Source organism: Agelaius phoeniceus, chromosome 3 (genome assembly GCF_051311805.1).
Source record: "Agelaius phoeniceus isolate bAgePho1 chromosome 3, bAgePho1.hap1, whole genome shotgun sequence".
In the NCBI taxonomy this organism is placed as follows: Eukaryota; Metazoa; Chordata; class Aves; order Passeriformes; family Icteridae; genus Agelaius; species Agelaius phoeniceus.
The window spans coordinates 76373832-76389014 of NC_135267.1; the positions used below are offsets into that span (position 1 = coordinate 76373832).

Sequence of the window (15183 nt, forward strand, 5' to 3'; positions counted from 1 at the left end):
GCCCCCAGCAGGGAGGCTGAGCAGGGAACGGGCGTGCTGTCCATGGGAGTGGGGCCCCTCTGTATACAGCGTCCCGCGGGACATATGACCTCAGAGTTCCATACCCATTATCCAGAGGGCTGGGAAATCTCTTTGCCTGCAGCGTCCCGCGGGACAAGTCACCTCAGAGGTCCATACCCATTATCCATGGGAGTGGGGGTCCCCCTGCCTACAGTGTCCTGCGGGACAAGTGGCCTCAGAGGTCCGTACCCATTATCCAGAGGGTGGGGGATCCCTCCGCCTGCAGCGTCCCGATCTCAGAGACCATGGCCAAGGATTGGGGCAGGGAGTGCAGGAATAGAAGGAAAGCCTGGAGCTCCCAAGGCCAGTGTAAGGCTACCCTGTTCCTGGGCTCAGGGGCACAAGGCTCACATCAGTGCAAAGGGCAAGGAGGAGAAGGACAGAGTTGAGAGCTCTGATATCGGCTACACGACTTCCCCCTAAGCAGTTGGTGATGTGTGCTCGGGCTAAGGCTGTAAGGCCACAAAGAAGATTAAGGGATAGGAACATCTGTTACACGGAGTGTGCTGGGGGAAGTGCAGCCCGGAGGAAGGGAAGGCTGAGGGGGAACCAGACAGTATGTGCAAATACCTGATGGGGAGTATGAACACCACAGACTGTGCTCTGTGGTGCCCAGGGGCTGGGGCAAGAGGCAGGAGCCTAAGGACAGTGTGAGAATAGTCAAACAGTAGTACAGGCTGCCCAGAGAGATGATGGAGTCTCCATCCTTGGAGCTCCTCAAAGACCCAGCCCCATGCAAGCAGCTGTAGCTGACCTTGCTTTGACAGGGAGCTGGATGATGCCCCACGGGGGCTGCTCAGTAACTGCAAACATGGCCAGCAATAGGGCTAGTCTTAGGACAAGCACAAAGCCTGTGGGTTCAGGTCATGTGGGACTCCTGAGGAGCTGCCCAGAGCAGGAGCTATTCATCCAGGCTATGGCTGGGGGTCTCCCACTGAGGTTTCCAAGGTGAAAATGTGACATGCATTAGCAACATTACTTGGTACTCTACTGTATTGCACTGAAAGATTTACATGGTCTTGAAAGCAGTCATTATACTATTTGGTTATAAAATATGTAAGTATACCAGATACAGACATGTCAGCTTCTTGAAGTGGGAAATAGCACTATTTTTGCACTATAGTTGTTTGGGTTTCTTTTTTTTTTAAAAACCAAAACCAACATGATAATTACAGAGGAATCCAGTTCTGCAAAATAGCAGTTTCAAGTTACTCTCTACTGAACATGGTAAATGTGCTCTCATGTGGACAGTAGAAAATCCAAAGACACAGAGCAGTGAATCCCTCCATGTTCAGCACAAAAGATATAGTGTTCCTTTCCTAAGGAACCCAGATACAGCCCAGCTATCACAGACCAAACCAATCATCTCTGTGCAGCTCTACCCACCATCTTCTGGGATCCTGCATCTTCAACAAATTGCTACAATCTATAGCCTCTGTTTAAAAAAAAGAGACCCATCTGGATGGTTGCAGTTAAGTTTGGCACATAAAAGTGTAACTCAGCAGTTCCTCCTTGCAACTAGCTCTGCTCTGATGGAAAAATGAGAACTGACAAATGGATACAGGCTAAAAAACAGTTCAAAAGTGCTGCAATGGTGTAGATGTTACAAGATGTTGGCACTAAATAAGGCAGACAGGATTTTAATCAACAGGATTTTATTTTGGGGAGGATGATTTAGTTGCTTGCAGGGTGTGACTCAGTTCTTGACAATGAGCTGTGATTTTATATGTAATGCTTATCCTGCAGCAGCAATCAAGTCAGAACAATGTTATTTACCAGCGAAACTCAGCTTCATCCCAGAAGGATCATCTCTGAAGTGTAATGGTTAATCTCTCCCTCACTGTGGATTTTACCCACAATTAATGAGATTAAGGATCTTGTTTCTGTAGGCTGTAACAGACAAGACTTAATTTACTAGCAGTCTTTGAAGTAGTAACCTAAAACAGCATCCACTACTCCTATTTAGTCATTTCTCTGTGCACCTCTGAAGGTCAAATAGTACTAAAAATTGTCCCATGAGCAGAAAACCAAAAAATTTCAGTATGATGTGTAACTCTTCATAACAGCAGCAAATCTCCTTAGGGATCTTCTTTCTATTCCCAAAGCTTAGGAGAGGTTGCTTGATGAATGAAACAGCCTGTAGGTGAGACCTGGGAAAGAAACAGCATCCAGCTATCTTCTAGAAATGCTGCCAGACTACTGCAGCACACCCTTCTACATTGATTCTCTACTTTGAAGAATAATTTTTCCCCCAACTTTCACCAACTTGATCCCATATTCCCCCTGCAGATGCAAGGCCCTGCCATATTACAGATCCTTCTGTGGAACTTCAGGGCCAGAAATTTCATGGAACAGTCTAAATCCACATTTAACTCTTAATTTTAGCTTCAGAGAAATGCCATATGTGGATTATAAAATCTGTCAATGGATTACAAATCTTAGGATACTATTAAGTAAGCATTGTCTTGAATACTTCTGATGCATTTCACTTTAACTCCAGTGGTGGAACCAACAAGACCTAAGAGGTCCCAGCTCATAAACTTCTGATGAGTTGTCCATTACAACATTCCTAAATGCAGAATGGATAGAAAAGCATTTGGGGAAAAAGCCCAGGAGAGAAGGCCATTATCCCTCTTCTGCCAAATACAGAGAGATTCTGCTGTATGCCCCTGCCTTTTCTACTGCCTCTGCAAGGTGACATTCTCCACACTCAGCAGATGGTAACTTGAGACTGCTGTACTGCACACAGCCTGTAAAAACATTATTTGGTGAAGCTGTAATTATGTCATTGCACATTTTTTGGTAACTGTAGTTGAGTTCTGAGCACCTGTCAGTAACAATAAACAGATTCTCTGGGCAGGTGTATTGCACTGTGGTCTCATTATGTTTACCTGCTACTACAGCTGGGAAAGAAGTCAGCCAACTCCAAAGTTTTAGCCTGTGAGGCTTTGCCTTCTGGAACACACAACCAGTAACTGACCCTGAGACAGCAGTATCATTTGACAAAACAGGAGGAAGAGCCAATTCTTATCATACATGAGTCACTGCATGTGTTTTAAGACTGTTATTACTGAAGCTCATTTTTTTACCAGGACTATGTTTTGTGTTATCTAATTGAATAAGGAGGTAAAGAACAGTCTTGTTTATTCTGCTACTTGTGTACTCATTGCTTGACATATAAACAGCAATCTGTATTATCAAGTATATTGCTTATTATTTCAGGGAACAGGTTGCATACTATGGACTTGGCCAACATCTTCATTTCACTGCCTTTTCCTCAAATCCCATCAAGATTGTAGTACAGACCTAAAGGAGTTGAAAAACAGTGTATATGGATGATAGGAGCAGAAGGGAGAATTTAACACAGATTTAAAATTATTTGTTTTGTAGAGAGCTGACTGCATATGCAAATGTAACTTCACAGTTATCACTCTAAGGGCCATCATCAGTTAAAGCACAAAGAGCTGTGCTGCCAAGGCTGACAGCTCACGTCCCTAAAGCAAAGCAGGTGCTGCAATGCCCAACAGCATCACACTAGTATGCTCACTGAGCAAACATGACCTGAAGGCATAGCCCAAAACATTTTTCCCACTGAAAATGCATTACTACTGCCCATCACACACAGTTCCTCTCATAAACCCTGGAATAGTTTGGTCTAGAAATAAAAGTTTCTATGACAAAGTTCACAGCTGCAATAACTACAGACTCAAATACACCACTTTCTGTTTGTACTGGCTCTTTTGTTTAGACTCAGGGACTCACATACAGAAGAGCAATGGATTGTTTTCATTTTCTTCTAGTCTAGACAGTCTACATTCAAAATGAAAAGTTGTGTTCTTTTGAGGTTATAGGTGTACATCTTCAGCAGATGTACACCTACAGCACTTCACTGGGGCAGGCTCCCTCCCCAAGCAGAGTTTGAACTGCTGACTCCCATTAACCACAGCAATCACAGTGGAGACTCTGCATACACTATTTACTTTTCCAAAAGATGCCATGTTCTAGGTTCCTATTTGCTGTTAGAAAAACAACTTTGCACTTGAGGAAGATACAGATACAGTGTGACAAGTCTGTATGATCAACACCACTGGTATTTAAAACTTCATAAATTGCTGGTTAAGCTGTAAAAATCACTTCCTTCATGTCAGCACTATAGGTATCAAACAGGCTAAGAAATTCTCCTCTCTGATTAGTGAAGGTCAGCCTCTGTTGATTCTCCATGTAAAATTAATTTGAAGTTTTCATATGAGAAACACTGACTTTGCTCGTAAATATGTTTTAAGAGGACAGGTAAGGCAAAACATATTAAGAGCCCCTCTGGTATATTGTTGTTAGTAATGCAGAAATAAATAAGAATACAAAAAACATTAAATGCAAAGTTAAATACAATACAAACTTTATTAAAAATAGGTTGCAAGTGAAATACAGTAGAAATGGGAAACTACAGCAGTTTTGATGTTTTTTTTCAAATAATGCACAGACAAATATGAAAAGCACTTTTACACATATTCACACTTGACCTGAATGCCCAATAGCGGCCAAATCCACTCAACTGAAGGTTATAGGTACTTTTTTGCTAAGCCTTTTTCAGAGTCTAGCAGCAACAGTAATTCAGCCACAGCATAAGTTTTTTTCTTCAAGAAAAATGTGTCACTGTAAGGCTGCTAGTGTTCTCAAGATAAATTGGGAGAGGCTTGCTTTTGCTGATGAACAGACATAGCAAGCATGCAGATCCTTCATTAACACTTTGAACCAGTTTAATCTTCTACTTCATATTCAACAGGTGAAACGGTAAAAGCACACTTTCAAATAAGAAACCCGAAATACGTAAAAAATATTTACACTCCAATTTTCATTAACTTGCATTTATTTATCATACAACTCTTATTAAAAGTGATTTCTTTCCTAAGGCAGTGAAAGTCTACCCCTTTGTATTTGGAAGTGTGCACAAATCCCTAAATATATATTTATAAGAGAACAATATGATACAGGGAAAAAAAATCATCTAAAGCCAGTAAAGGGCTTTGTCAAATAGAAAATTTGTTTGGAATCACAATATATATTGTCTTAACATCACACAATGAGAAAGACTCTGATGAGGTCCTTATTCCCAACATCATCAGCCACATAAGCATAGCTGAGGAAATAGTGGGAGGAAAAAGATTAACAATTAAAAATTAAATAAGGCTATAACAGTGTGAAAAAATAGCTTGAACTGCCAAAAAGGCTTTCAGTACAACCATAATAGGATGTCAGTAAAGCCAGCTAGACGGAATGGGAGCTCGCTAGCACTGCTCCTCAGCATGAGCAGGGATGGTTCCTTGCTAGCACACCAGCTCTGTTAATGACCTTATGAACATTCCCACTTCCAGAATGCAGTACTGTATTTGATGCTTTGCTCTTCAGTCTTCTTCTTTAATATGCCAGTTGATATCTCCATAGAAAAAAAATCTATTGCTGAACTGATAATAACAGACTTATCAATGCTGTTCCAGGCCTAATTGCCCAATAACTTCTAATACGAATTTCTCAGAAAACATATCCACGTGTTCTGCTCACCTTCTGTAATCCTTGCCTTTAACACACTACTAACATTTTGGTCCTAGCTGATGAAGGGCCACTAAGTGTAGCCTACTATCTATTGCTTATGTAATTTTTAGTGAAACAGTTATCCAAAGGTTGTTATCTTCAAATTTTTTCAAAGTCTGAAGCACATATAATGGGGATACAACAACGTAGACTTTTCCATAACTACAGATAAAATCTTAGGCATCCATTTTAGACCCAACAAATACATAGGAATAGAGACATTTTTATTCTGAGATTCTATCTAGAGAATGTGTGTTATGCCAGTACTAAGTAATGGTAAGATCTGTATTGATATGCTGATTCTTCTATGAACACCATACAGTATGTCACACTTGCATATGAAACCTTATTTAAGGTGGCCCAGACATTGGCTTCTTGTCAAACAACCTAAAATACTAATTTCTAGTGCACAGTTTAGTTTAGGCAGTTCAAGCTATTCTCACTCTCTCTGCTCAGCAGCTAAAACAAAAGTGTGTCTGTAAAACACCAGGAAACAGAACTTATCTTTGACAAGTGCTACTTGGTCTGGTGCAAAAGAACTTTACCCCCAAAACAGAAAAAAAGTTACCTTCACGTGATTCGCATCTTTAAAAATTTACAGTGCTTTCATTGTATAAACCACAAGCTCCTGGCAAAGTAATCGGTTTTCTTGCTATTGCAACATCTCTAAGTCTTAATTAACAGTCTTAGATATAGAGGAATCAAAGTCACTCCTTTCAGAAAACATTCATTTTCTGTTCATACTTAGTAGTGTGCCCCCAATCTCAATCCCTCAATTTGGAGATCATCCATTACATCTCATAAGGTGCTTTAATCTTATTTTGTGTTCAACTCATTTTCCAGTTCCATTAGTTTCCTAGAAGCTTTTACTTTATTGGATACATCCTGACCCTGTGAAAAAAGTCGCTGGCGTTCCCTGAACGTCAGGTTTTCTGGTGCTCCAGGTAAATCTGCATCTTGACTGCAAAGGAAACAAAAAATATTTTTTATAATTCTCATCTATAAGATCCTTAAACATAATCATTCTTGATGACACATAATTACAGTTTCTTTGACTACAGCAAAGCAGTCTCCACTGTGTTCTGAAAGGTTTTGTTTCTCACACATACCTTTAACTCTGACATTGTGCTATCACTTGAGAGAAATTCATAACTTGACCATTTATTCCATGTCAAAATAAATGGAAATGCTTGCCAATTTCAACATGAATGGCAGGTTATAAACCAAGGCTCTGCCTGTGTTAGCACAGCATTACTGCTTTGGCTAAACTAAAGCAGTTTTCTGTGGTGGCACATTTCTAAGAAATAGCACTGGAAGTGCTTTTCTTGTTCTTTTCTTGTCCCATCATCAATATGCTACATGGTAAAGCCTGTATGAGATGTATACACAGCTTAAATCTTTAATGCTTATTACAGGTTTTGTAAGAATACCACAGCGGAGGTACTGTTCAGATTTATAAATACACCTAAACCAGGTGAAGTTGCTCATTTACAGCGATCATTTTGTTTACTTGTAGTGCCAAAACTCGTTGCTATTCAGCAGTGCTTCAGATCATCTAAGGGCTTGTGGAGAGAACTTAATTGTGTTTTATAGTAACCCATAACAGAGCCAACAGCAGAACTCTGGAGTAGCCCCCAGAGATACAACGACGACAACAGAAAATACTGCAGAAGCTAGCCAAGTTAGTTGTATAGAAGTCAATGGACTCCTGTATATCACCTTTTAGATCTCTTGTCTCTTGGATCCCGATAAACGTCCCCAGCAGCTGCTCCTGTAGATCCAGTGTATGAATTTATTCCTTATGCAAAAGAAAGAACTAAGTTTAAGGACAGCAGCAACAACACAGAAGTTTTATACTGTATTCCTTCAAAAAGGTGCAGTGCTTCTTTCAAGAAACAATTCAAATGAGAATCATAAATAATCAGAGGTCATGTGACCTCTAGAATATTTAATCCCAGTACTATTAAATTCAAACCCTCTTCAAATGGGCTATTTTTTTAATTCCTAATTTTGAGTCAAAACCCATTTTGTTTAGATTGTCCAGCACATGCCAAATCACAGTCTTCTAGAAGCTGTTCAAGAAGATCAACAGAAAGAGCAACACTCTTCATTATCCTGTGACAAACTTCACAGGAAGTAAGTTAGCTGTAGCTCTTTCTGAGGCTAAAAGTAAGCAAAGATTAGTATATACCATCTTTGCAATTCAGCAGATTCAAAATTTTAGTCCCTGTTAAGTCTGATACACAAACTGTATCACTGAGAAGATGGCCCCTCCCTCCCACCTCTGAATTTAAATTTCAAGTCCTGCAGCACTGCACCTTTAAGTTGATATAACACACAGGTTTTACACATTATATTAATTCCTTGTAAAGGCCACAAGACAAAACCTTTTATTTCCAATCAAAAGTTTAATAATTTAATTTACATTTAAGACCATATTCTCTTAATAACTGTCATGAAAAGAGTAAAAAGAAGTGTAGCACACTACTCAGATTTGTCTTCAGACAGTTCTGATCTTAATATTGTTCATGTTATGTCTTGTGAACCTTCTTTGGTACAAAAGGAGATGTTTGCTTCTTCCACTGGTACATCTAACTTCTCAGAAATATTCAGTAATTCTGAGTGAGGCTAGAACACATAAGCCAATTTAGCTAATGTGTTGTAGGCCAAATTTTTTCCACCAAAAATTTGCAGCAAACCAAATCATACTATGTATGCCAGGCATATAAAGATTTTTTTTCCTCTTAGTTGTGAGTCTTACATTCCTGTAAGTACTGCCTTCCCTACTTTGAAAAGCTTGTGGCTGGATCCACAAGGTTTCATTTGCATTTGGATAGTGGTTTTCATTTGGGTGTTGACTTTTTCCTTAGTGAGCTGACAGACCCAATGGTCCTTAAAGACCCAGTGGAAGAAAGCACGAGAGCAAAATTTGCAGAAGCATGGTTCACTAGAGTTAACACTCAGAACAGGAAAGAGCTGTAAAGGACAGGAATGTAACAGAGTCAGCGAGATGGGAGATGGTCAAACTGCACAGTGAATTCTGCATTTTGTGCAAACGGCTTTGTACGTTACGCAGGCAGTCTTCAGAGAAGCTTGAGCAATCAAGTGAAGTTAACCTGTTCTCATGGCTATTTTAAAAATTATGAAATAAGAGTATTCAGAATTAGTTGTATGGCTTATGAATTAGGCTATTAAAGGCGAAGCATCATACTACAATATTCCTTAATTGTTACCAAAACCCTAACCAAATCTTTGTAAATTGTCCTTTCGATTGTTTTCCACGAAAAACAAATGTGCACAAACAATACCACTGAACATTTCACTTTCCTGAGATTCATTTTTCAATTAATATTAACAGAAAGCAGGATTAGAAATGCAATTATATACTAAATAGCATTCTGGGTTGTGGATGATGGGAGGCAGGGATATTGGTGGTGACAACTAGTGACTGATGGTTCTAGGGTTGCCTAACTGATTACATCTACAGCCTTCTAAGTGCCAACTAGGGAAGGGATGCAACAGCTTTTGCAAGCCTACATGCTGTGATGGAAGGCACATTTTACTTTTTATTACAGTCAATTTTAAATAAGAATTCCTAGAAAATCCTTTGAACGAAAAAAATTAAGTACAGACATAAAGTACCCATGTTTCATGTCAGAAGCCTGCCCTTTCAGAATATTCTTAATTCTTTGTGGTATCTGGTGTTCAAAAGCTGAAGTTCTTCTGGTACAAAATTGGCTGTGGGTTTATCAGTGATTTCCGGTGCACGGTAGTAGGCATTATGATAGTACACAGCAGGTAGTGTCCAGAATTATACTCCAGTCTAATGAAATCACACTGAAAAGCTAAAACCTTCCCTTGCTTTCCTTTAAGATTCAGAACCTATTACAGAGCCAGAGAGGAGTGACAAAGGGTTTGAAAAGAGAGGCTATTATCACAGAGACAACTAGGTCCTGAGATCTCATAGGCCACACCAGCATAAATTACCAGGCTTCCCCTGACTTTACAGGAGAATCACTGTAGATACTTTTTTTTATGCAACTTGGGTATTGTGCTGACCACAAACAGTGGAACTACTGATCATCAGCTGCACCAGTGGGACAGTAATTATAACTGAGCTAAACTGTCCCTTCAGTGATATTAAAAACTACACAATACAGTGCAGAGTTTCTCTTCAGCACTGGAAGCAGTTCAACGGTAGCAGAAGCTAATCTGCCCTGCAAAGGAAAGGATGCTAATTTTCATTGCTGGAAAATGATGACTTGAGCCTCAACTGAACAGGATGTGGACAAGCAGTTCAGTGGCTTTGTATATATCCCAAATCAGATTCACATATTATTGCAGCTGGATTAGAAGTGCTTCTAATAGATGGAACTTATCTGGAGGCTCATATCCTCCCAATGCCCGGGGCACACTGCTGAATAAAGCAAGCGAGTGATTTTTCCAATTTGTTAGGTGGCCAAAAACGTGATGAGGGATGTAACACACTACAGGATTCCATCTGTGCCACTGAGACTTGAGTCCAGCAAGTTGATCATTCAGCTAGAAGCCAGCATAAACACCTTCCCTTGGGATCTCAGGTGACTTGCTACCTTTCTCAATTTAAAAGGATGAATTGATCACATAGAGCTGGTTGTCAGGCACTTGTTAACTGCCAGTGTAAGTAAAAAGAATAAACTAGGAGAATGTCATGGCCACCACCTTCAAAAGAACATAGAAGAAAACAAATGTAGAAGTACCAGCAGATGCTGCTGTTTAAAGACAAAGTATTATATCAATAAAGTGCAATCTTATCAGAGTGAGACATACTCAAATAGTCAAGTATACAAGATTACTCCTATACAGCATCAGTTTAAAAAAAAATCCCCAGACTTTGGACTGAATTAGCTTTGAATTCAAGAGTATAGTTGAACTAGTACTCTGCAGGTAAAATATGGTGCTGAAGTTACTGGCAGCTAGAACTCTAACTGAAATTAAACTTCATTATGGTTAGCTTGGAGTTATACAACAACAACAAGATGAGGGGTCAAAGAAACATAGAGGTATAGAAGGGAAGGAGGAAAACAAACAGTACTAAGATGAAATTTAGATTTTTGTCTCTCTGCAAGGAAACTGCACTGTACAAACCAGAAATTCAGGAATGGTGCCTAATACATGAAACTAACTGCAAGACCTGTATTTCTCTTGGTGCTTGTGTATTTAAGATCTACATCTACAAATACAATTTTTAAAGCCATTTGCACACACTATTAAAAGAGAGAGAACCCTGGTACCAACAACAAAGCAGAAGATAAGATCTGTCCATGAACCCTTTAGGAGAGATTTCCTGTGTTCAAGAAAGGTGCACTTCCAGATGCTCTGAGTAAACAGCAGTCAGTCATACAAAACAAATCACTTAGAGATACAGAGTGAAAGCCAAAACCAACAGTACTTCAAACTGATTGAGTAGCAGTTAAAATCATTTCTGATTCATACATGAAAGATGGAATTTTTGCTTTTGAAAAGTTTGGGTAAAGAGCAAGAAAATTTGAGAGATCAAAATAATTAAAAATTGAAGGATTCATATTAATATCAAGATTTAAGTTAGATCACCAGAGTGAAAATAGTGATTAAGGGAGGGGGAAATCACAAAATAAGTGATTAAATCTAGAGCCCTGGAGTTGAAAATACAAGGACAGCTTTGAAGAGATGACTTATTTCATTGTTTCTACCTTTAGAGCTGCTGGCATGGATGAAACTTGGTTTGTTTGATGGGGGCGGGGGCTGGCTTTTTTTGACAGTAGTACTGTTGGCATTGACAGAAGATGACTGGAATGAGTTGGAAAGAAAGATGCCATCTGAAACTGGGCGAGGCTGGCGGGAGGGCTGCTGTGGCTTAAGGGTGGCAGGAGGAAAGTCACCATAGGATTTTCTTGTGCTGGAGTACTTATCCTGACCTGCTAGATTGGAATCCTCCTCCTCATCATCATCATCATTGTAAGCAACAAACTTGGCAGTATAAATCGTGTCAGGGGAGAGGACCTGTGTTTTGAGGTAAGAGGTGTTTCGCTGAGGTGGGGGAGGAGGAGCGTTAGATGAAGGGGTTGGGGATGGGAGTTCATATTCCCGTGGAAGCGGAGGTCTGTACAGACCAGGCTCGTCAGGTTCCAGCAATCTTCGCTCAGCTTCATCGTGCTGCCTGCGCCTTTCAGCCTCTAAGCGACTGTAATACTCCTCTTCCTGGCGCCTCTGAAAGCCCAGAGGAAACAGAAACACAGGGGTCAGACATTTCAATCCACGAGATTTAAGCTTTCTATCACTTAGCTACAAACATCCTCCGTCAATCTTTTTTGTCTCCTTTTCTGGCTATAAGCAGGGCATCTATATGGACTCATACAGAGAATATTTACTACTAAGAGTGAATGATTTTCGTGGGTGCACTGGTGTTTGGCCAGTGGTCAAACTGTCACATTTGCAAAAAACCAGCAGCCATCCAGTAACACAGTGTAGCTGTTATTTACAGATTTACCACTGCCTGTGGTCACTAAAGCAACTGCCTGCGTAAACTAAGGGCATTCCAACATTTATTACTCAAACTGTAACTACAGTTAATAAGGTGCAGATTTACTAAAGTTGTAGAGAATCTGTGGGAGAGGAATATAACTAAAATTAACTACCGCCTTAAAAAAGGAACTTTGTGATTTTGTTTCATGCTTATACAATGTAAATTAGTCAACAGAGCCTTGGAATAGATGACTCCTAACCAAGTTTCTAGTATAAACACCAGGAAAACTACTTTCACACAAAAAAATTATTACGAAGAATTTTTCCAAAACAGGCATCAAACAAATACTGTTAAAGGCATTTAAAACAGAAACGATGGTAATGATATCTACATGAGGTTACTGAGCATTTAAAAGGTCATTAAATACCTTCTGTGTATTCTTCCGCTTAAAAAGACTGTTCTGTTTTTAAACTAAATAACATTTAATTCTGTTCAGCTCTTGTCTCAGACACATTGTAAATTACTACAAGGGTTTATTCAGTAGTTCGATAACAAATGAGGTCTATTTGGGAACTGTATGTACATTACAAAACCCTTTGCGTTTAAGCATAGAATAATTTCTGCTGAGAATATATGGCATCTGAAATAACCATAACTTCTGGTTTTAATCCACATGTTTAAAGAAATCCACCTCAATGTTTATCTGTCCAATACTGAGTCAGTTATCCTGAAAAAATAATAAATAGCTCTGATCTTGTTCATCTGTGGCAAAGACATGAAACTCATCTCCTTGTACTACTCTCTAAAACCATTTTACTGATGGTACTGAGTTCTGAGTTGGTAGAAGTATCTTAGTCAACATCTGCCAGTGAAAACTCTTTCAAGTGTGATCCAAATGTCATTTGGCTGCATCGTTTTCAGAAGTTAAGAAAGCCATAGTTAGTTGTTTTCTCTTGGTTGCATTTTTTTAAGGTGTCTACAGTCTACTTCTAAAACCTTTCCGCACTCCAGATACACCTTCCTCACTTCTCTCTTATTACCACCTCTTCCACTCATCCAACCATACTGTTTATGGAAACAATTTAACAAAGCCTGAAAAATAAATGAACAAAGTTAATGCATCTAAAGTTTGGGGGCTTTTTAAACGGATTTGCTCAATCTTCCAAGATGAACAACTTTAAAAGCCAGCCTTCTTTCTCAAGTCAGTGTTACTAACAGGCAAACTGAACAGAAGTAACTGCTTTCTCTAGGAACAAAAAGGTCTTAAGAAACATGCTGAGTCAAATAAGTTGCTTTGTCTTCTAGTTTGATCAGTTAAGCTTCTCATATTTATGTATAATGTTTTGCAGAACCTACAGCCCTGAATTTTTATAATTTGACTGCATACTTATCTGCTAAAATTATTTACTTGCTTTCTAGAAACCACTTCCCTCCAAACAGTCCAAACATAAAAAGCAATATGGAATATTCATCACTACTCCATCGCATTTCATGCTTCTCTCTGTATCTATATTAAAAAATACTACAGAAATATGTAAGTGTCATCTACTGGGACATAGGAAAACCCAATAGCACTAACTGAGCCATGATAATAAAAAAGGTATGCAATTTATGATGGGAGCTGAAGGGAAACAGGAAGTACCTGATTTCTTCCGTAATTTTCAGAAAGGCTCTGAAGTTAAGAGCCTCACCCCTGCTAAGAACTGTCAGGCACTAAGCCTGCAGTACTATTTCTGCAATACCAGTCAACTCCAGCCAGCAGGAATGGGCTGTTTCTTTAATTCCTTTTTGGTTTGGATAGACAAGTTGAAGCCTTGGGCCATGATCCCTATCAACAGGGCTACTGTGTTTAAACCCTGCTGAACCAAGACTGAGCTGGTAACTGGGCAGGCTGAAGAGGAAAGGCCTGCAAGAACCCCTGTGGCACTCAGAAGACCACAACCTTTTCTTCAGCCTCTCTCCTGGTCCGCTCCTCCTCTTGCTGTCTGCGCTCTTCTTCCTGCCTGGCCCGGTCTTCTGCTTCTCGTTTCCGCATTTCTTCCAATTGTTGCTGCCGTCTGCGTTCTTCATCCTGTAACTAACAGAGACACAATTTTAATTGGTCACTCACATGGGCAAGATGGGTCAAAAAGGTAACTAAAAATGTAACTAAATACTGGCATCTAAAAATAACTCATTCAGCAGAAAATGCTATGCTACATATCCATCAATACAATTTCCAGTCATTACAAGTATGTTTTGTTACATTGTTGCCTAAAATCCCCAAGGAAAGAAAAAGCAAAAGAGAGGCGCACAGAACTACATACATAAAATCACAAATTTCACAGGGAGACATTTTTAGCAGTCATGTATGAACCCCCAGTAAAAGACTGATGTGACTCATGCTCCAAAGAGCTTCAACAACCATAGTCTCATAGGTACAGTAAAATGAAATTAAATACTTGGAACCAAAAGTCCACAGCTCCAGCAGTCAATTGTTTTTTTTAATTCTGGATTAGAATTCAAGCACCGGAAAATCATGACTCATTAGTCAAAGGGTCAATCCATTTAAAGTAACAGGCTCATTCAGCAAGTCTGCAAATAGTCTCAGGAAATAAAATCTCCCACTATATCTGCAGCAGATGGGTTTTGGAAAAAGCAGAGAGTGAAGGAAAGAAAACCTTTGACTACTGGGATGAAACAGCTCACAAGAACAACTCATGTCTAACAGACAATACTGGTTTATATATGTTTGTGATGCTGCACAGATAGGAAAACTGAGCACTATCCAAACTTTGCACGATTCTTTAAAGCTAGCAGTATATAAGTCCTTGATGGACAGGAATATTCACTAGCACAGTAATACAAGTAGAAATTAACTAGACTACATGCTGTGTTATTTCTTACTGTTGCATATGTTTTAAAGTAATTTTTTTTCCCCTCCACACAGTTTTTTTTAAAAATCCTTATTAGTATAAATCAACAAATGATTTGATCTTGCTATAAACTGCATGTAACAGGGATACTTTTCTACTCCTGGATTTTATGTTACAATCCAAATTCACTTATAG

General features: G+C 39.4%; 1 protein-coding gene across 22 annotated transcripts in view; it reads right to left on the bottom strand.

The window, feature by feature from the left end:
• Window positions 1–4439: 4439 nt before the first annotated feature.
• Window positions 4440–15183, bottom strand: part of AFDN (afadin, adherens junction formation factor) — a 115582-nt gene continuing 104838 nt past the window's right edge. For 8 of the 22 annotated variants that reach the window (XM_077175635.1, XM_077175632.1, XM_077175639.1 and 5 more), the window contains 4 exons: window positions 14076–14210; window positions 11361–11877; window positions 7369–7447; window positions 4440–6610 (listed from right to left, as the gene is read on the bottom strand). In XM_077175635.1, the coding sequence (XP_077031750.1) occupies window positions 6466–6610; window positions 7369–7447; window positions 11361–11877; window positions 14076–14210 (876 nt within the window). In that variant the 3' untranslated portion in view covers window positions 4440–6465. The remainder of the gene's footprint in view (window positions 6611–7368; window positions 7448–11360; window positions 11878–14075; window positions 14211–15183) is intronic. The other 14 variants (XM_054630308.2, XM_077175643.1, XM_054630306.2 and 11 more) reach the window with 4 other exon arrangements.